Raw genomic sequence first — 20,664 nt, forward strand, 5'->3', positions numbered from 1 at the left:
GAAGTTGATGGAAATAACGTACGGCGTATACATTCAAGCTTAGAAGTCCATTCCTACGATACAAATCAGGTGCAGGGCATGCACAGGGTCCTCTAAAACATCAGAGATAGGATCAGGTGCTATAGAGGAAAAAGCATCCTTTTTAGACCACCGTGTGTGACTGATGATCTAACAATTATCTTGAAAAAAAAAACGTTGGTTAGATAGATTGTATTTGCTGATAAGATTATTGTATGATCCCAACACTTACAAAATGATGGCTTTAAACGAGACTGTTGTTATTCTTGTTTCAACAACTTGTTTGTCAGTAAATCACCTTGTTTTAATAATTCAGCGTACGTAGAACATGCTTTTGCAGTTGATAAGGGTATATTACTTCATATGTCAGGGATATTGAAGATTGAAAAGTTAAAGTCATCATGTTTATTATAAAGCTTTGTTGCTAGGTTATCATTAACGTCTTTTTATCTAGTAAAATATCCAAGTATGAAAAACAGTTGCCCGACTGGAATATATTATGTCGAAATATGCATGGAAATAACTATTATTCATTTATGATACGTTGATATATCTATTATTATATCAAAGAAGAGGAACTAGGTGGCCATATCGCTGATCTCGGCAACGATATCCAACTGACCATACTTTGGCAAAAGTAGTTTTACAAAATTGAATACAATTTATATCTTTTTAATACTTACCAACTAACTATTAAGACCATTATACTCTGAGGGCAGATTATTTTCAAGGAGCATACAAACGTAGACCCCATTTTGTGTCATTTCTCGTACTCCTCAGGGTCATATTTGAGAAAAAAAACCCAGAAAATTATAAACACAGAAAAGTATTAGGAAGAACTTGGATTTAACTCTACAAATGTTGATTCAACTTATACTCAGTTCCCCTTTCTAAGGAAGAAATTGTCAGTTTTGAATATTTTAATATTCTTAAGAACCAAAATAAATTTGAACTTCCATATTCATATTGGATTCCAAAACTTCATAAAAATCCTTACAAATAAAGATACACAGCGGGTTCCAGTAAATGCTAAGCGAAGTCCCATCTTTACTCCTCACTTAGATATTAACAGTAGTGAATGAGAAACTTTAAGAGTACTGTACAACAATTTATTCAAGAAGTGATGTAAATTAGATATGGGTCCATAAAAAAATTACCAAAGTCAACAGTTTCAAAGCCTATGACTTTTCAACTTTATACACAACCACCCTCCCACAATGAATTAAAGACTAGGCTTTTCGATATCTTTGACGGCTAAATTTTCAATAAAAATGGAACTCGTAAATTTACTTATATTGTCATTGGTCATTTGCAAAATTATTTTGTTAAAATCACTTCTTCACAAGAACTCTGAAGTTGTCATTAAAAGCTTGAGTTGTTTCTAAATGATAACACTCGTATCTATACATTGTATAATTATGTGGTTTTTGAAGACCAGGTCTTCCAACAGTCTAATGGAATTCTCATGGTTACCGATTGCCCCCCGTTATTAGCAGACCTATTTTTATATTCATATGAAGCAGAATTTATCCAAAATCTTAAACGTGATACGAAGAAAACACTTGCTGTGGCCTTAAGCTTCAACTAGACATTTGAATATATACGGTATACAACGAAAAATTTTCAATTAACAATGTTAATATCCATTCCTATGTCGATACGACATATCCAGGTGAGCTTGAGTTAAAAGATACCACAGAGTCTGGCACATCTGTTTCATATTTGGATATTTTAATTGAAAGGGACGTTAAGCTCTATGAAAAACGTGATGACCGCAACTTTACAATTGTCAATTTCCCTTACTTATTCACCAGCATACGGAGGTTATGTATCTCAGTTGATTCGATAGGCAAGAGCAATTTAGAACAATTTCTAAAACGGGATAAATTATTAACAAACAAGTTGGTGAAACAAAAATATCAGCAGTCTTGTTTAAAGTCATCATTTCGTAAGTTCTGTGGTCGATACAATGACCTCGTCAGCAAATACAATTTATCATTGAGTCAAACGCTGACTGACGTTTTTCATACTTATTGTTAGTGCATTATTTGAACTCTGAACTGACGACGGATTTTACCGTTATTTCCCGATCATGACAAGGAGCACATGGCGGGTGTGACCGGTCGGCATGTGATGTTCACTCAATCATGGCATCTGATCCCACCTCTGATGTTTTGAGGTGTGTATTTGCTCTGCTCTTATTTTGTATTGTTTTTATTTGAACTTTTGTGCTGGAATACTGTTCGTTATCTCCATATGTTTCATTTTCTTTTAATTGAAAGACCATTCATGTTCATTGTAAAAGTAAAAAAGTGACATTTTGCTAAACTGTTGTCAGCTGATATCCATATGCCATCAAATCTGGTAATCTTTGTAAGCATAACTCCTTGTGATTTTTTTTCAGAGTGCACTAATATGGTCGGAATCAACTTTCTTTAAAAAGAATTATATTTATTTTTTAAAGTGCTTTATTTTAGTTAACGCAATTTGGAATTTTTTTTTCAAAGTGCGTTGTAATATACATGTAGCATAGACCACAATTTATGGAACGGTTATTTTGTTTTTATTAAAGCAGCAATTTGGTTTGACTATAATTTAAAACAATGTAAAGAAAAGGTAAATTTCGCGTTAGAAACAAGACATGCAAGTTTTCTTATTATCTTCGCACATACTGGAATATCAAGCGATAACAATCCGTGTTTGGCCCACTGCAGAATGCATGTTAACTTTGACGAGAAACCCCTTATCTCCTCCCAGCTATGTCAAAGGTCACGTGAAATAGGAGCAAACTATGACTGTTTTGGTGTGTTAACGATATATGTAAAATTATAGCTTGGTTTTCAAAGTCCAAATTATTAAAACTTATTTTCCGACATTTGATAGTTAAATAAAAATTACACATGGTTTGCGGTACTTTAGTCTACAAGTAATTCAATTAGAAAACTTTCATAATAGCTTGTTTTCATTAAATACAACGCCTCCATATCTGACATACATTTCAATTACTCATTTATGCAAACTTTATGGAATTGATATACTTGTAATTTTTTTTTGTATAGTACAACTTACTTAATTAAACGTGTTTTTGTCTTAATACCCTTTCGGGTTTTGGCATGTCTCCAGACTTCGGGGGTGGGGATATATATTTTACATAACACCGCAGGAAATATTTTGACAAATCACTTTTTAGTTCATTTCTCACCAATGAAACTGCCCTGCTCTTTCTTGTATAATTCTGTTACTTGGAGTTTCAATTTAATGTATTTTTTCAAAGCTTTTTAGAAGGATTCATCATTTCTTATATATGTAAAAGAACATAAAAAAAGAACAAAGAGTAAAACAATTTTATTTTGTGTTTTTATTTGTTCATTTTAAGATTTTGTTCCATCATTATATACAAATAATATTATGTATCATGTTCAACAAAGTTACGCTCAACACACATCCATGAAGCATTCTTAAAAATAACAGTGACAACTTCACAGTGACTCGCATTCTAAATTCACTGAACACATGTTCATACTTCTGTTACCCATGAACACGTAAATGTAGAAATGATAATATATACAATCAATGATAAAATGTCGATGACTGGAATGATAAGAATCACTAAAATCATCCTATCAATAATAAACGCACATCAAACCGCACTAGATATTACATCATGTAAAAATGCTTCTCTTAAAACATTATAACAATCAACAGGATTACATCTAACAATGAAAAGACTGGCTAGAACTGAGAGGCGGTAAAATATTGCAGTTTTTGATTCTGAAAGACTTGTTTAATAGATCCCCTGACTAGAGCAATGCACCACGGAAATGTTAGCTAAACTCACGACAAGCCACTAGAAGAAATAGTCGTCCAAAAGATTAGGGTCCACATAAGTAGGACGAGGAATTTTAAAGGCCCCTCCATTTCCCAACGTCGATAAACTGCAAAGAGAAGATATCCAAAATAAACATTACCTTACTGGATAATAAAATGCAATCGATTGCTATTTTCCAAAACAAAACATGTTGAGACAGTACTGAAAATGTTACAAACCTTTCCAGAAAAATGGGATTTTCAAATATGGGTCCATTTCTAAAATTAAAATAATAAATTCAATTATTACAACTTTGTAAAGTTCGCATACAAAAACACACATAAATTTTGAAAATCAAACCAATATGATGTTTTATGTCATATCAATAGCCAATAAAATTTGTTTACATTTCCGGGTCCGCCTCAGGTTTGGGTTTTCGTCTACACTTTACGAGCACCATAAGAACAATTGCTATAAAAATCACAGCGACCAGAACTCCAGAACTGGATGCTATGTATACAACCAAGCTGCTTATTGAACTCTCATCAACTTCAAGATAAAATAAAATCAGTTTTTAATAATTTTTATCAATTCAAAACATTTACAGTTTGATTTATAGTCATGATTTGATTTAAAACAAGAGGCCCAGGGGCCACAGGGCCCACCTGAGCACATCGGCTAGGAAAAAAGCATATCAGATCAGAACTGAAAGTTAACTTAAGTTGGGGGGGCTTGAAATTTAACCCCCCAGGGGATCATAATTTCAACAAACTAGAATCTACATTACCTGAGGATGATTCCATATAAATATTACTAATCATGGCTTTGAAATACTTGAAAAGAAGATTTAAAAAGGTTTCCCTATATATTCCTATGTAAAAATTTGGTCGGCCATTTTGGCCCCACCCTACCCCTGGGGGTCATGACTTGAATAAACTTGAATCTACACTACCTGAGGATGATTCCACATGAGTTTTATCTTTCCTGGCTAAGTGGTTCTTGAGAAGAAGATTTTTAAAGATTTTTCCTATGTATTCCTATGTAAAACTTTGATCGGCCATTTTGGCCCCGCCCTACCCCCGGGGGTCATGACTTGAACAAACTTGAATCTACACTACCTGAGGATGATTTCACATGAGTTTCATCTTTCCTGGCCCAGTGGTTCTTGAGAAGATTTTTAAAGATTTTTCCTGTATATTCCTATGTAAAACTTTGATCGGCCATTTTGGCCCCGCCCTACCCCCGGGGGTCATGACTTGAACAAACTTGAATCTACACTACCTGAGGATGATTCCACATGAGTTTCATCTTTCCTGGCCCAGTGGTTCTTGAGAAGAAGATTTTTTAAAAATGCCATTAATTTTTCTCTAATTAATGATTATCTCCCCTTGCAAAAGGGTGTGGCCCTTCATTTGAACAAATTTGAATCACCTTTACCCAAGGATACTTTGTGGCAAGTTTGGTTGAAATTGGCCCAGTGGTTCTTGAGAAGATGAAAATGTGAAAAGTTTACAACGACAACAACAACAACGACGATGACAGACGACGGACAAATTTTGATCAGAAAAGCTCAATTGAGCCTTCGGCTCAGGTGAGCTAAAAATTACAACACATTAGATTTTAAGGAAATTTAGACAGGATGAAGAAACTTTCACTTACCAACTTTTTCAACACACATAGGTGTGCCCCCTGACCACCCTCCATCTTCTCTGCAGACTATGAAGGACACACCCTGTATAAGTTGGAAACCTTCCTTACACCAGAATGTGGCGTTGGCCCCCACCGAGTACCCGCTTACTGAGCGATTCCCATTAGTTGGCACATCCACAAACGGGCACCTAACCACTAAGTAATTAATTAAAAAACTACGTCAGTTTGCAATAAGAGATGATTGTAAGGAATTGAAATGTATTGATACATTGCATTTTTCTTAATCAGAAAAAGTGAATATTTCGATTTAGAGGCTTAGACATAGTTTTAGCATAAATACCTTTCTGTACATCACTTTCAATTTCTTTGAATTTCTCTATAAACTGCATGGTCCCTTTTGCTATGTTCTCATTTTTAGTTACACTATAATCATATTGACACTGCTTATTATCACCACACAACTCTAAAACAACAGTCAAATTTAATTCCGGATTTCCAATGTCGTCCAGAAATACCGGTGTGTAGCTTATTGCAGTGCTTTCTGTGTTTTGGCGTGTAAATAACAATTCATCACTTTGCACCTCCCCTGAAAACAAATACAAAATCTCAATTCAACAAATATCACAGGAATTTTGATTTTAAATCTTTATTATCAGAAAACAAAGGGGGGTTATAAACGTTTTATTTTCATTTACAATTCATTTCAAATAAATCACATTAAATCAATTACTGAAACTGCATCTTTTAGTCAACTGAATGATTACTGAAGGGACTGGAAAGGTGGTTGAATTGAATTCTCCTTTTCAGTCACTATCATTCATTAAACAGGAGTCACCCTAGAGGAAGAATGACCAAAAAATACATCCCGAAATTAATGACTTACAGGACATTCCAAATTTGAAATGCAAGTCTTCCATTGAGGCATCAGAAGGCAGCACCTGGTTTTGTCGGGTTATGAAATCGTCGTTGTCATCTCCATTAAAATTACCAAGCAAGCCACGAATTTTACCTGAAACACAAGTGAAAAGTTAATATTGTGTCAAGGTGACTAAGCACTTGACCTGTTTTCAAAGAGGACCTGTCAAATGGAAAGCTTACAAGCTGTCATAACGGTTCCAAAAGACCTTGTACGAAATACAAACATGCTTATACAATGATACATCATGACTTTCAGTACACCGAGTGCAAAATTCTGGTTACACAAGAGACATTTTGCTTAAAAAATAATACTTTGTTAATAATGTACAACTATGTATTTTTTTAAATAATGGATTCATATGACGGCCTGTTTTCGCTACCTTTGTATCTTTCGCCGCTGATCATGACTAGAACGTTAACGAGATCCTTGGACACATCGACTGATATGGATAAATCTTCATTCTCAAACACAACTAGAATATTCACTGTAGAGTTCTCCCTCTCTCCTCGCTCCAAATTAACACCATTAAAGTTTGAGGTAGTTTCTACCAGTTCTACAGAGTCATTGTTTATTAAAATCTCTGCCATTCCGTCACTAGTTTTGTAGATTTCAACTTTGTCAGAAGTTCTCGTTTGCATTGCTATTGCAGAAAATACACTGGCGTTTTGCAAAATCCCTGAAATGTTCAAAAAAGAATATATGTAAGAAATGAGTATCACAAAACATTTCTTTTCTTTTATTACAAATATTCTTCAATTTCAAAAATACAATGTATCTGATAATTTTTTTTTTTTTGGCAAGGGGCACCCCGTAAGAGCTTTTAAAAGTATTTTGTTGAAGCTGTACTGATAAGAGTAAGATTGGATCAGATTATTCGATCAATATCGGGTTTTTTTATGTCAGAATTTGATAACTTTATTTTCGTTGGATGACTCACCCCCGGTGTCCCTCGTCTGAATGGAGCGCACTTGCACAACCATAGAAGAATTGACGTCTTGCAGTAAGACGAAATCCCCGATGCCATTAAAAGTATAATCTTTCCTGTCTAACGTTGTCAAGTGAGGATCCCCAGCTGCCTGCGCTGTAAAACCAAAGTTTGTCTTAAATAGGGACTGTTACTGTCAAACGGATATCACTTCAACAGTTTCCTTCTTTACTCCAACTTTGATTTTCTTAGTTTGTTTCTAACATTTTCTACGTATACTTTTTTCAAATAGAACATAAATTTCAACAATTTATTTTTTATAATACATCGGATTCGCTTTTTTTTTCTTAGAGAGATTAGAGACTAGTGTATACTGAAAATAAAACTACGCTACGAGTTTGTTTTTCTCCCAAATCAATGAATAATTGACATTATCTATGCAATTATGTTTTTATTATTTTTTTCAGAATCGTCATACCAAAGAGGTTAACACAGATGCAGAACATACCAGCGTTTGTACCTTGATTATTCCACAGCTATGACGTGTTGTGTGTAAATGTTATCTGCTCAGACCTACATTCTTCTCGTATATTTTTTGTAACAAAAACCCTGTTTTATTTTTTATTCTGCGAAGCTTAATTAACAATTTAAAGGATTAATTACCAGGAGTGGGTGGGGTGTATGCTTGGCACGTTGTTGGCGGTCGAAGTTTTAAGAAATGTTGGCACATGGAATTATTGTAGGAATATTGACAACACTGCACAAAAGGCACCAGATCATTCTTGAAATACGAGAAGAAGGGCACAATATCCCTTCCCTGTGCATGTATGTGATAGAGAGACCTGGTCCCTCCAGCGTGGGGCTGATCACGTGCATCCAGCAGTTCACCATCCCCGCTGTAGCAGCACGTTTCTCCACTCATAGATAAGCTACAAAGCAGAAGTCATCACAAAACTTCAATATTCTAATCAGATTCAAGATTTTGATGCATAGTTTATTGCACAAGTATTACATCAGTTTGTATTTTGATCAAATGCGAATTTGCTGTAGTCAAGAAACACCACATAATGTAGTAAGCTTTTGCTTATCTGTTTACAAAGAAACATATCCAGAAAACGAATGAGTTCCCTCAACTCTTTGAAATAAACTAGACACAAGCCTATCAAAATAAATTAGACACAAACCTAAGAAGCATTCTCCGGAAGCATTGAGCCGCACCCTGGTTATACAGGCAGTTTGTCTCCCTGTGTTTATTTTGAAGGTTACACAAGGGGTCCACAAAATAACGCCCAGTATCACGTGACGCCTGTCTTAGAGTACAGGGACAAGTCGACTCAGTTTCATTTCGAACAGGAAGTGAACTTTTTAACCAATTTTGGCACATTTTTTCAGCATTTGTAGATAAGGACCATCTTATTGGGAATACATCTGACCAAATCGAACTACAGAAAAGAACAAGATAATTTTCTGAGAGAAGTTTTTAAACATTTTGCATTTAATGCATTTTGGACTATCCTGAAATAAAATGATGTCAGAGAACTCATTGCGAAAGTGTGAATGTTCAGATGGTGGATTAATTATTTGTTTTTGATTTCTTTACAACTTTCTTCTGCAGGATTTAAATTTATTCATAAATCGAAGAGTAAGTTAATTTTAACGCCAATATAAATTTTCAAAAACAAAGGTTTCCTCTGAGATGACACGTTTCAACAAAAAAGGCTTTGTAAAACTACAACGTTTTAGAATTTGGGTGAAGTGTTTGGAATATATTTAGAAAAAAATAAATAAAATACGAGTCGAACCCAGATAAATAAAAAATAAACAGAACTTGCAAAAAAAAATTTAGAAGCTAAAAACAGATTACTGATGGAGCAGTTTTGATTTCTCGGGGACAAAAATACAAAAGTTTTCAGCTTACTATGTACTTAAATACAGTAAATGTTCTTAAATTTGTTTTGCAAACCCTTAAATATTTTTACCTAAATCCAGCAGAGGTATTATATCTCACACGTAAAACCAATGACGTCATATCCTCGTACAAGATCCCGTCTAATAGGAAGGAAGTGAATGCAATGGATGAGTTTGTAGGAGTTTGGAGGTCAAAGAGTTCACTGCTGTGAACAGTGACAAAACTAGGCCCACTATCATTTGTATTCTGAAAAGAAAAACAAAACATTTCTTAGGAAATCTATTTCCTGATAGTCTGACTAAATGAAGTCCCTCTGACTTGTAAACTGAGAAATAAGCCAAGAACGCAAAGGTCAGACAGCGCTGTGAACGTGTTTCCAACACTGCAATATCTTGACTTACTGATCAATAAATTTTGGTTCTTTGGTTATCATTAAACGTCTGGAAATTAACTTCAAAGAAAATATATTGAATTAGCTATTGAGAACATATAATCTGTGTTTCTGGAATCAGGTGTGAAGAATTCTGCAGTGAGGTTCCAAATGGGATACGACTAAGGATACCAAAACTACCTATTTATCTTAATAAAAAACTTGCTGGCATTTCGGAAAACTTTGAAACAATATTAAATAATCTAAATAGTGACAAGGTACCTAAATAATTTACGTAGACTACTTTTTATTTGATTTTATTCTTATAAAATTATCTCTTAAATTTTCATTTACGTCTTCAATGACGCAAGGCGAGAAAAAGATGAATTTTGATAATCGCTCACTTCATCTTCTCATGAAGTCATCAAACATAAGCTGTTAATCCACCTAAATACAACTTCCTCCGGCTTTTTCTATTTTTTCTACATAATTTACAAAATGTCAGATTTCTTGGCAAGGTGAGGAGAATAGGAAAGCTCAGATAAACCCTCTTCTGAATCTGTTCAATCGAAACGAGATACAAACAGACTGGATAGAGCGATAAGAAAAGCAAATGTACGTACTGTGTCCCACCCATTTTATTTATACTGCGCATCTACAATTACAGTTGTAATCTAATTGTAAAAAAAAAGAGCTCACTTAAAATAAATGGAACATAAAACGTTTCCAATCTGAAAGTTATTTTTTATTGAAAGAATTACGAACTATATACATCATACTTTGCTCTTACATATGTTTGATATACACGTTACTAAAATTTGATTAAATCCGAGCAGTTTTAGTAATAGTACCGATATATTGATATAAATGCAATTTAGGGTTTCCTATGATAAAAGAATTGTATCGTTTTTCATTACCCATATATATAATTAGAAATATGAAGGTACACCATTTAGAAGAATGAGTTTGAAACAATGATAATGATTGGACACGAACCTGATAGGCCAGTATGTCCAGGAAGAAGAGAGAGGACGGAGTGAAGAACAAGTTCCAGGACATGGTCACGTTAGTTTGGATGACCCACAAGTCAGGGTTATGACGGATGATTTTCGGCGCCAAAGACGCTACGTTTTCTGCAAAAGTGATAAAGCAATATTATACTAGCTTTGAAAAAAAAAAACACGAAAAAAGGTTGAGATTTTGTTTTTCGTGTATAAATCTGTAAGAGTTAAGTTTGTAAGTTTAAGTAATATACCTATCTGATAAACAGAGGAATAATTCCAACCCATTTCATAAGGGTTCATCTCTATCGTCATCTGACCGGTGCGGAAAACACTAGGCATGATACAAGCTGCTGATATGTCATTAATAGCTGTGCACTCAAATGTCTCATTTGTTTCTTTGATGCGGGCAAGAATTGTGAATGCTGAACTAAAGCATGGTCCTGATATGCGTATCTCCTCGCCTCCAAACATGGATCCCACTTTCGGGAAAACGTCAATTTGTTCTGAAAAAAATATATATACCACCTATTTATACCATTGATATGCAAGATTGCTTTAAGAAATATGCAACTAATCAACAGTTTTCATTTAAAACTATAAATATCAAACAAACATGTACTCATGGTTTGAATTAAAAGCAATGCTGAATTACAGAGTCACATGCACCCTACCAGCATGACTGCATTTGATATCCAGAATATTATTGCCGTCCACTTGGAAGACCCATTTTCCGGGAATGCCCACGTTACTAGTAAGTGTTAGGTTAATCACGTCCGGGGTTTGGGCTCCTTCAATGGAGTAATAATTCCTCTTGTCCCCGGCGTTAAACCCAGCCTACAAGGCAAATACTTTGTTGAAATAATTTTTTTTTATATTTCTAGATCACAAGTGCTTAATAAATGCATTTTGATTTATTTGTAATTTTGAAACATTATTTGATAGAAGTAACATAGTTTAGAAATATATTAATTTAGCACGATAAAAATCCTGAATTGAATTTTGACCTGAGCTGTGCTGCCCCCTAGTCCAGTTAATGGATCTCCCAAACTGTTACTTCCGGTCGTCCACAGGATTCTTAAATAATTAAAAATGACAAAGGACTTCTCCTCGTTCCTCACAAGCACTGCCTGAAACGTGTTTTTCTGGAGAAGAGGAAAAATTATTTAAATTTTGAATGTTAAAGTTGAATAGTGATCTGCATGTGTTTCATGTATTTAATATGGTTATTTTTTTATGATTTACTTTGCTTCGGCCTGGTCCAGATGCGCCATAGAATCCGACATTATCCCAGGTGACGACAAACAGCCATTTGGCCTGGAAGTTTCTCTGTGATATGAAGTAGTTCTGAATCTCCTGTGACGCTCTGTTGAGGAGAAGGGGACTGTACTCCTGCCTGTACCAAATGCTCCCTTTAGACCAGTCCCTGCTGACGTCCACGTCCGCCCAGAAGGGCGCTATGAGGGGGATATTTTCTTGGAGGGGGAAGGACTTAGGTTTGTACTCACTAAGCTGGGCGTCAAAGGTTATAAGACCATTGTTGTTCACCTGTCAAAAGGAGTAGAAGAAAGGTAAAGGAGGCCTCTAAATTGAATATATTTCTTTTATTTAGTTTGTACAATTTTCCTGGAGTATTTTAAAACTGCACTTTTATTTCTTTGACTTTAACTTAATGTAATAAAATATATACACAGGTATCTCTCAGAACTGAATTGGGAAAAAAAGACTATAATGAGCTTTATATGACCCTCCCTTTAGTGTTATTATTCTTCACAAAAATATTATCTTATAAAAACCTTCAGATGAATAATGTACTTCACAAAATATCTAAGATTCTGCGAAGTTAATTGATAATCATATTTCCCTATTCAGTTGAAATTTTAGCATTCAATATAAGAAGTGAAATGAAAAGGTTAAATAGATTCTTGTTCTATAACTGCCTTCTCTCATTATAGAAATAAAATTTTACAGCCACAAAAATTTCGATTCTTTTTATATTAATCCAGTATCATATTAACACCAAAACATTTGTATGAAAGGGTTCGCGTTTTAAAAATTTAATGAAGAACTGCATTTTTTATTTTTCATGTTAATGCGATGTTGAGTCTGAAAACATCAACAAAATCTTAAATTAATCAGAAATACTTTTACAGTGAAAGCAGTCATCTTGGCCAAAAATGATAGTATTGCATACTATAATTCACGGGCAAAAAGATTCAAATTCTGTCTTCCTTTTTTCTAAAATTAAAAATGTAGTGAAATATAAACTATATTCAGGCTAATAAAAAGAAGTAAAATGTTCCAACCCTTCTCTTAAATCTCTTTCAAAACAATAATCACAGAAATAAATTTTAAAATAATTTATTGCTATCTAAACACAGTGAAGTGTATTAGGTAAACACGAGGTGATATTATATCTGGATATAAATCAGAATATGTCCTTGTGGGCTGATACTACGTAAGTTCATACAGTGCGAGCCGGAGGCTGCATTCAATTAGCCTCAGGTAAACATATACCTGGTCCAATAACGGCCACCTAGATCGTCTCATTGACAGTTGCTGGACTCCGCCTGACTATTTCGCCATTTGTCGGCGTTTTGCCCATTTCACTTGTTATCAATCATTACTATTACACGTCAAATTCGGGGTAACAAACTGCTGCTCGGTTATCGGGTGTCGTAAAAGCTAGGAGGAAACTTCGTCGCGTTTTCGTTGTCGACTTCATTGTATTTGATAAATTGGAATAAGAATATTGCAGTGATTTCAGTTCTATTTGAAGTCTAGTCCCCCTGTTTAAACAGTGAACCAAGGCCGTCTTAAAAATAAAATTTAAAAATAAGGAAACGTCTTAATGTTGCGAATTTTGTCCACTATTATATCATTTGATTGGGGTCTATTTTTGGAAATTATTATTTTGAATATGAACATGATGAAAATTCAACTTATTTTAGGTTAATTATCATTATTATTTCATTTTTTTTCTTACTGTACTCAATTGAATAAGTTGAAAAAAAATCATTCATTTAATAATCACGTCCTCAAAATGAATAAGACAAATATGGAAACGAGATTGCAATTATTAAGTCGATATAGAATTTACATCGTTAATAACTGATCGCATTATATGTCATAATTTCTTTTGAAAATTATACTGAACTAATAATTATATTATGCTTTGTTAAATTTATAAAGAAATATTTCAGAGAACGCGAATTCAAAGCTTCTTTAAAAATTAGTTATATAATCCGTCACTTTTGTTTCTCTCTCTTTATCATGTTTTTTATTTCCAAAAAATTAACACTCATCATAGAAATATTTTAGAATGCGACGAAATTAGTGATATCTCGAAAAAAAAATTCTTTTCTGTTTAAAACGTTTTGCAGCTAGTTATTGAACCAACCCCCTAGATGGCCCCCAAAAGCTTCACCTTTCTGCCATGTAAACAAGGGTGGAGTAAAATAGCCTCGATTTGGGTGTTAAAACAGCTTCTCTCTATTTTACAATGGATTCTTATCGGTGTTTCCGCTATCAAGGCCCGAAGTGGGGGTAAGATAAACAGAAATGTTTGCAAGGAAGTCAGAGAGCGCAAACAATTTGTACAGCTTCTGTATTTGTTTAAAATATTTGTACTGCACGATGCAGTAGTATAACTCGAGATATCCATCTAAGAGTAATTTCAGACCTTTTACCCAGTTTTTTACAAAAAAAAGATGAAAAGTCTAATAAATTAAAAGATATATTAACTATCCATTAGTTGCCTTTAAAGTTATCTAGCATAATAAATCTCGTATAAACGTCTTTGTTAAAATAAAATTAAAGAAATGATAAAAAGAAAGAAATCTTTCCATTTCATTTTGCACTTATTTAACTTTACTAATAAATCCAACCATGCAAAACGGAAACATAAACTTTGTTGTAGGAATTTTCGCCAGTAGGGGGCCGAGAGTTAATGTTCTAACAGGGGACGTCAGCGGGTAGTAGTGAACACCTGAATGGCCAGGGCTTTTATTGCACGTATTCAATGTGACATAAAACTCATAAAGCTACCGAGGTCGGCTGTAGGGCTTTACACTGCATTGGAATGTACGATTTTGTAAATATGCGTGATGTGGACAACATTCTTTATGTATATGCATCAGGATATTCTTTGTAATATTTATCAACAAGAGAAAGTTTATTAGATTTCCTTGTATAAAACCCAACTTTTAAAAGTATATAATACGGCAAAAATACACTTATTGCTTAAAACTTTAAATCGGATCAGTTTGAGTTAGAAAATTAATTCTTATTGGAGTTCTTTTCAATCTGGACATGGAATACTCAATAGTCAGTATTTTCCTTTGCCTGTATGTATTCATACAATTTCAACCCTGACCTATTTATGACGTATTAATTACGTCATTTTACATATTTTAATTAATGAGATTCTTGTTTCTAGCAAAGAAAAGTCGTGTAAGGAAAACAAGAAAGGCGGGGAGGATTCATTAATTAAATGTTACACTGAAAAGCGTGCTGACACAAGCTGGCAGACGACAGAAGGCCGCGTGTCTTCAGCTGACCTTCGCAATGATCTATACTACAAGGTCAAATGGCATCCAACAGTGCAGGCAAACAGATTGCATATGGCGCTAGTCTGCAAGTCATTGTAATAACAAATATTACCAGATTATTCTTTCCTACTCGATTTATAACAGAAAAATCTTTTAAAATCACATGCAGATCTCCAGATCTTTATGTGTACAGATATTAAAGTTCTGCTTCTTCCGGTAGGAAATAAACAATTGAGTAAGTTTGAGCAATTATTAGGTTATTAGCTAAACACACGCAAGAGTATTTCCTTTAAGCAATAGTTAGTTATGTTTCTTTCAGGTCACCGTATGGAATTTAAACATATATAATCTTGAAGCCATCTTGCAGAATTAATATTTTTTTTATTGCTCACATTTACTATTGCACAGTACTATAGCAATACCAATTGTGTCTTTTTGAATAAGCTGAGGCTACAGTTTACGCAGCCGGGGAGATATTCCTACCTGTAATTGTATAAATAACATGGTCCTACAGCCTCTAGCGGTTGCAGAGGAAAGCCAAAAGATTTAAAGATAAATTAAAACTTTAACGTCTAATTATAGGAACAAAACAAGAACTGCGCCCAAACTTTGACGTAAAATGGCTCTTTGCGATGAAGAAGCTGATCTGTTATTGGGGGGTGAAGAATTCCGCTCGTGTTCCGATAATTAAGATCTTACGAGAAAAACAACAACTAACGACATTAAAGAATTGGCATCTTATTCTTAGAGATTTGTTTAGGAACGCCCTTTAGTTATTTGCTGCGGGAGTGGTGCACCTTAAAAAAAAAACAGAGACCAAAACCAGCATTCATCTGGAAATCTTTAAATTTACCACAAGAAAAATATAGTTTTGGAAAACAAATTAAACGTTCTTTCTTAGAAAATATATAATTGATACGGGTATAACTGGTTTTTGATAACGATTAAAACAGACCTCTGAAGCGTTTTCTTCAACAATTTTTCAACAATCTGGAATATTATGTTAAGTACAAACATTTTACACTTTAAAAAAATAACTAGTCAATGTCACGAAGAAAACTAGTAGATTCACTGTCCATACAATCACTACCTTAATAGTAGTTTTACCAGATATTGGTGTATTTACTAGATAAGATTAGTAAATTTAGAATTGAAAACTTTCACTAGGTATCAATTTTAATTCCACAACTCACTATCTTAACCAGTAAACTGAAAGTTTACTAATCACGACCAACGCTTTACGAAACACACTAGTTAAATTCACTAGGTTTTTCTTTCAGTGTACGTACTTAGTGAATTAAACATAAAAGCTCTCAATAAATTCCTTCCTCTTTGCTTCTAACTAGACAAGCATTCAATTGAAATCTTATGGTCAATTTTAATTAACAATGATTAAATCGGGAAGTGAAATATTCTTAAATAAACAGGGAAAAATTGTTAAAACATATTTGATGATTAAAAGTTTAGCGATTGAGACAGTTTTAACTCAAATGGATGCTGTATAAAAGTTGCAATTTATCTAATCGTATTCAAATAAATTAAAAAATATATAATGGTTAAATTGTTATTTCTGGCGATTTATATCAATACCAAGAAAGGTCAATTACAGCTGAAGGCTTGGATATTTGACTTCTGGCAGTATTATAACATCATTTGTAAAATTTGCAAAAACTGGAGACTTGCTTTAAAAACTTCAGTTAGGTCTCGGACATGGTCTTTTTAAACATAGAAATGTTAATTCTTATTTGTGTGAACGATTTTATTTCTTTCATTGGAACTGAACCGGTAAGAAAATTGTACAGTGGGTCTAGAAATGAACACAACTGGATTTTCTCAGCCTATCGCGGAATTGTTTATCTTGAAGTAATTTGTGTGTTAGTTTGGGCTCCACCCTACCCCACGTGTGTTTTATTGGGACGGATATATCACTGCGTTGGTTCACAGGATAAAGCTTTCTTTCCGCCATGCCAAAACATCTGGTTTTACTTCAAAAACCTTCCACTTGATTTTATAATCAATATCTTTTCTACTCAGTTTATTTATAAATATTTCACGCCTTGATGACAACGGGCTCCAGGCACTGACCACAGCTGATGGGGACTGGGGGCTAGCTTTTGTCGCGTATTGTTTGTAAAGTAAATGATTAATTGCCAGATCTGCTTTCTTGACATGTAGTGAGGTTCATTGAAAATCCTTGTGTTTGATGGTTATAATGCATCTGTAATCAATGTACACCAGATTTTAGTTCCAAAACTATTAAGTCCTAGGTGTTCATTCTAAAGCTTTTATCCTATTACCACTTCTTACTTCTATTCTATTGTAACTACTTTAAAATGCTATCATTACTTCTTTAAAATGCACCATTAAAGGATTCTACGAAACATTTCCAAAATAAATATATTGGGAGAAATCTGATTAAAGCTGAGAAGCTTGAATACAAATAGTGGTGTGTTGGTACTACAAGATTCCATCCTCCTCCAAAGCAAAAGAATTCTGTGCTCTGACGTCACATGATTTCCCGCTGCTTTCACTCCTAAGACAAAGATTCTAAACACACTATTAAAGAACAATTTACCATGCACGTTTAGAGTCCTACATATATACGAAGGCGGAAATTGATTTTCATCATGAATCACAGGCGTTTTTATGTAAACTGTCTACGCAGAAACAGAGAGAAAGGCCATTTACAAGAGTTGCCTACTAGCAAGTGTAAAATTAACCATTCAACCATGAATGCACGAGTCAATCAGTGTATTTGATTCATATGATTTCTTCTACCGGAAGTAATGGCTTATACACATACCAAAAGGCTCTCAGATATTAAAGCTACTTACAAAGAGACTAAATTTGCTTTTGCCGAAAAATTTGAAAGGGTTTTTCAGCTCAATCTTAAGCGAGCCTCCGTCGTCCGCTTTATCTGTAATAGTGTCCGAAGCTGACGTTCCAAAAGGATAAAGGTCGGGTTTGGTAAGACCTCGGGCAAGTGGAACACAACTTAATACACACACGGTTAGAATGACCAATTTTACGACACTTTTCCGATTACATTTCCCAACATGTGAACACATTATACTCCGCAGCCGGCATGGATTCGATGATTGTGCCCGTATCACATCCTGGCATTGAGATGTCAAACCACATTTTTTGCTAAGACTTGTCAAAGGGTTAGTTAACTAAGTGTCTGATGAAAGCACTAGCAACAAACTTCACAATCCGTTACAAACATTTTAAGTATTTCCATTCAAATATTCAATCTCTCACAAAAAGCTATGATCCAACTACGAACACCCCACACCGACATAACTCCGATCGCTCTCTACACTCTTCTGAACGTACACACTAGTCTAGTCATCCCTCTGTGTTATCGCCAATGTAGGTCAGGCGCTCGCTCGCTGAATAATCGCTAGGATGGGTGTGGTTCAATTTAAATGCACTGACAGATGGCAAATCGCTATGCAATAACGTCGGCCCCCTCGGCGAAAGTTCAACAAATGAATATCGATATTTAAAGGGGCCTATTTTTGATAACTTATATAAAAGCGGATGGTTAAATGTGTTCTAGTTATTTGTTCTTTTTTGCGCTAAACCAGCGATGATTAGACGATATCCATTTATGAATGGGAAATTGATGAAGTACTTACCAATGATTGACGCATTAGTATGTTTAACAGAGGTACGCCCTTTGTGTAAATAAATTATGAATGATTTGTTTTAGCAAAATATATTACAAACCTTTTTAACTTTTTTGATAAATTCCTTGTGAATTGCCTTGTCATTCGACTGTTATTTTTATTAATGTAGAATAAAGAAATATAAATAAATAATGATTTATATTTTTTGTTGTTATTTGACAACTAACTATTTTTCAATAATAAAGTGATATTGTTTGTTTATATTTTTTCCTCTCTTAATCACACCCATTTTCTCTTTTCTCTCTGTGCAATGAATAAATTGATATTAATACCAGTCTTGTACTTTTCTGGTCAACGACGTTAATTTTTCATATAAAAAGTCATTCATAAATTGTATCAGTGAGAAGAACAAGACATTTATCTGTGATCAGTCAGCGGCCTGTCAGGCCTAGCTATGCTCTGTACATACGGACGTAATATCAAAGACAGACAGCAGGCCCGGTCTAGGTTAATAGTACATGAAAGTTTGAATGTTAGAGTTGCTCGTTTATGACATAAAAAGATAATTATTTGTTCACCGTATGCAAATTTGGCTTTTTTAACGTTTGGGCGTGTTTCTTTTAAGTCGGTGATTTATTTTGCCCTTCCGTCAAACTTAAAAATGCCTGTTTTCCGGAAGAATGCGCTAAGTGCGCGGAAAATGTTTTAAAATGTGGTGGAAAATGAAAGGAAAGATTGAAGTTACACAAAGCCTTTATCTTATTTCGGCTCGCCGTGTATCGTTAGGTACAACTGTAAAGTTTCCTTGAAGTTTCGATTGATTGAATTATGTACTAAAAAAATTTATTACCTCCATTCATTTGAATTTGTCTGAGGTCTTCTTGTTCAGATATCTTGTATTATCATTAGAGAGGTTACACCCAAACTTATACGATCAACCGACTACAGAGAGAATAGGAACTTAACACGAGGAATACATTTTTGTATGATGGTTAAACTTAATGAGCACACCTAAGTGTATTATTTCAAGGTACGTTCAGAAAGAGCTGCAATAATTTTAACATGCACTACGAATGCATGCTGCGAATTTCGCTTTACATCATGCATGATGTGGTTCCACCACAAAAAATACAATATATGAGACAAAGTCGAAAATATTTTAATTGTATTCCCTTTTCTAAATAAAAGAATCATGAAATTGAGTTCCATCAAGAACCGAAGGATGCTTGACGTCGATAGAATCAGACTACTGATATTATATCATTCTAGAGTGACTTGTATAAGAGAAATCAATTCCAAGAGAAAACACTTCCTTATTGCAAGTTGAAGAAAACGCCCAATCGGTTAAAGTGTACAATGATTTGATTCTAGCAAAGGAAAACAGATTTAACTTTATACGGAAGTAAAGACACCAAGATTACAAATCGTATTAGATTAAATGACAGGTCTCTTGTAAGCTACAATTCTGTATATACTTCTTGCGTGATCCAAATCTAAGTTTTCTAATTGAGTAAAAACTTAAGTATATAAGATATGATTTTTAACACCAGTAATAATCAAGTTAGAAATCAAATCACATTATATGGAACACAAAATTAACATGCATTCAAATATTTGTACCTATCTTCAAATAACTACTATTATTCAAATAATTTAACCTATCTTCAAATAAATTGAACATACCGGTAGGTACAATTGAATAAAAATAGGCCTAAATGAATTACAGGTATATAGGTATAAATAATTCCACAACACTTAAATGATTAAAGCAAGGTTCGACTAATGTACACCCATATTTTTAATTCCAATACAGATAGGCTCATTTCAATTAATAAGGGTTTAATCGAATTATACCTATCTTTAATTCATTTGAAGATATGTA

The 20,664-nt window shown here is 34.0% G+C and overlaps 1 protein-coding gene across 1 annotated transcript; it reads right to left on the minus strand.

Annotated features, from left to right (window-relative positions):
• Positions 1-3,358: 3,358 nt before the first annotated feature.
• Positions 3,359-18,673, minus strand: LOC134238211 (sushi domain-containing protein 2-like). Its single transcript, XM_062720324.1, has 17 exons — positions 17,985-18,673; positions 11,846-12,148; positions 11,608-11,745; positions 11,275-11,437; positions 10,855-11,106; positions 10,596-10,732; positions 9,300-9,475; positions 8,505-8,762; positions 7,984-8,249; positions 7,333-7,476; positions 6,775-7,071; positions 6,360-6,485; positions 5,817-6,062; positions 5,486-5,671; positions 4,234-4,375; positions 4,066-4,104; positions 3,359-3,953 (listed from the first exon to the last, which is right to left on the minus strand). Exons 1-17 carry the CDS (start codon positions 18,216-18,218, stop codon positions 3,866-3,868), a joined length of 3,195 nt encoding a protein of 1,064 aa, XP_062576308.1. The 5' UTR covers positions 18,219-18,673; the 3' UTR covers positions 3,359-3,865.
• Between the last annotated feature and the right edge of the window lie 1,991 nt (positions 18,674-20,664).

The sequence above is a fragment of the Saccostrea cucullata genome, unplaced genomic scaffold (genome assembly GCF_032062105.1).
Source record: "Saccostrea cucullata isolate Sc308-1 unplaced genomic scaffold, CSIRO_AGI_Scuc_v1 ctg570, whole genome shotgun sequence".
Classification (NCBI taxonomy): domain Eukaryota; kingdom Metazoa; phylum Mollusca; class Bivalvia; order Ostreida; family Ostreidae; genus Saccostrea; species Saccostrea cuccullata.

Coding starts and splice junctions, on each gene's coding strand:
- LOC134238211 (XM_062720324.1), bottom strand. CDS start 18,218: ATGTGTTCACATGTTGGGAAATGTAATCGGAAAAGTGTCGTAAAATTG. Junction 6,063..6,359: donor TTTCAAATTTGGAATGTCCT/GTAAGTCATTAA, acceptor ATTTGTTTTCAG/GGGAGGTGCAAAGTGATGAA. Junction 4,105..4,233: donor CCTGAGGCGGACCCGGAAAT/GTAAACAAATTT, acceptor TTTTAATTTTAG/AAATGGACCCATATTTGAAA.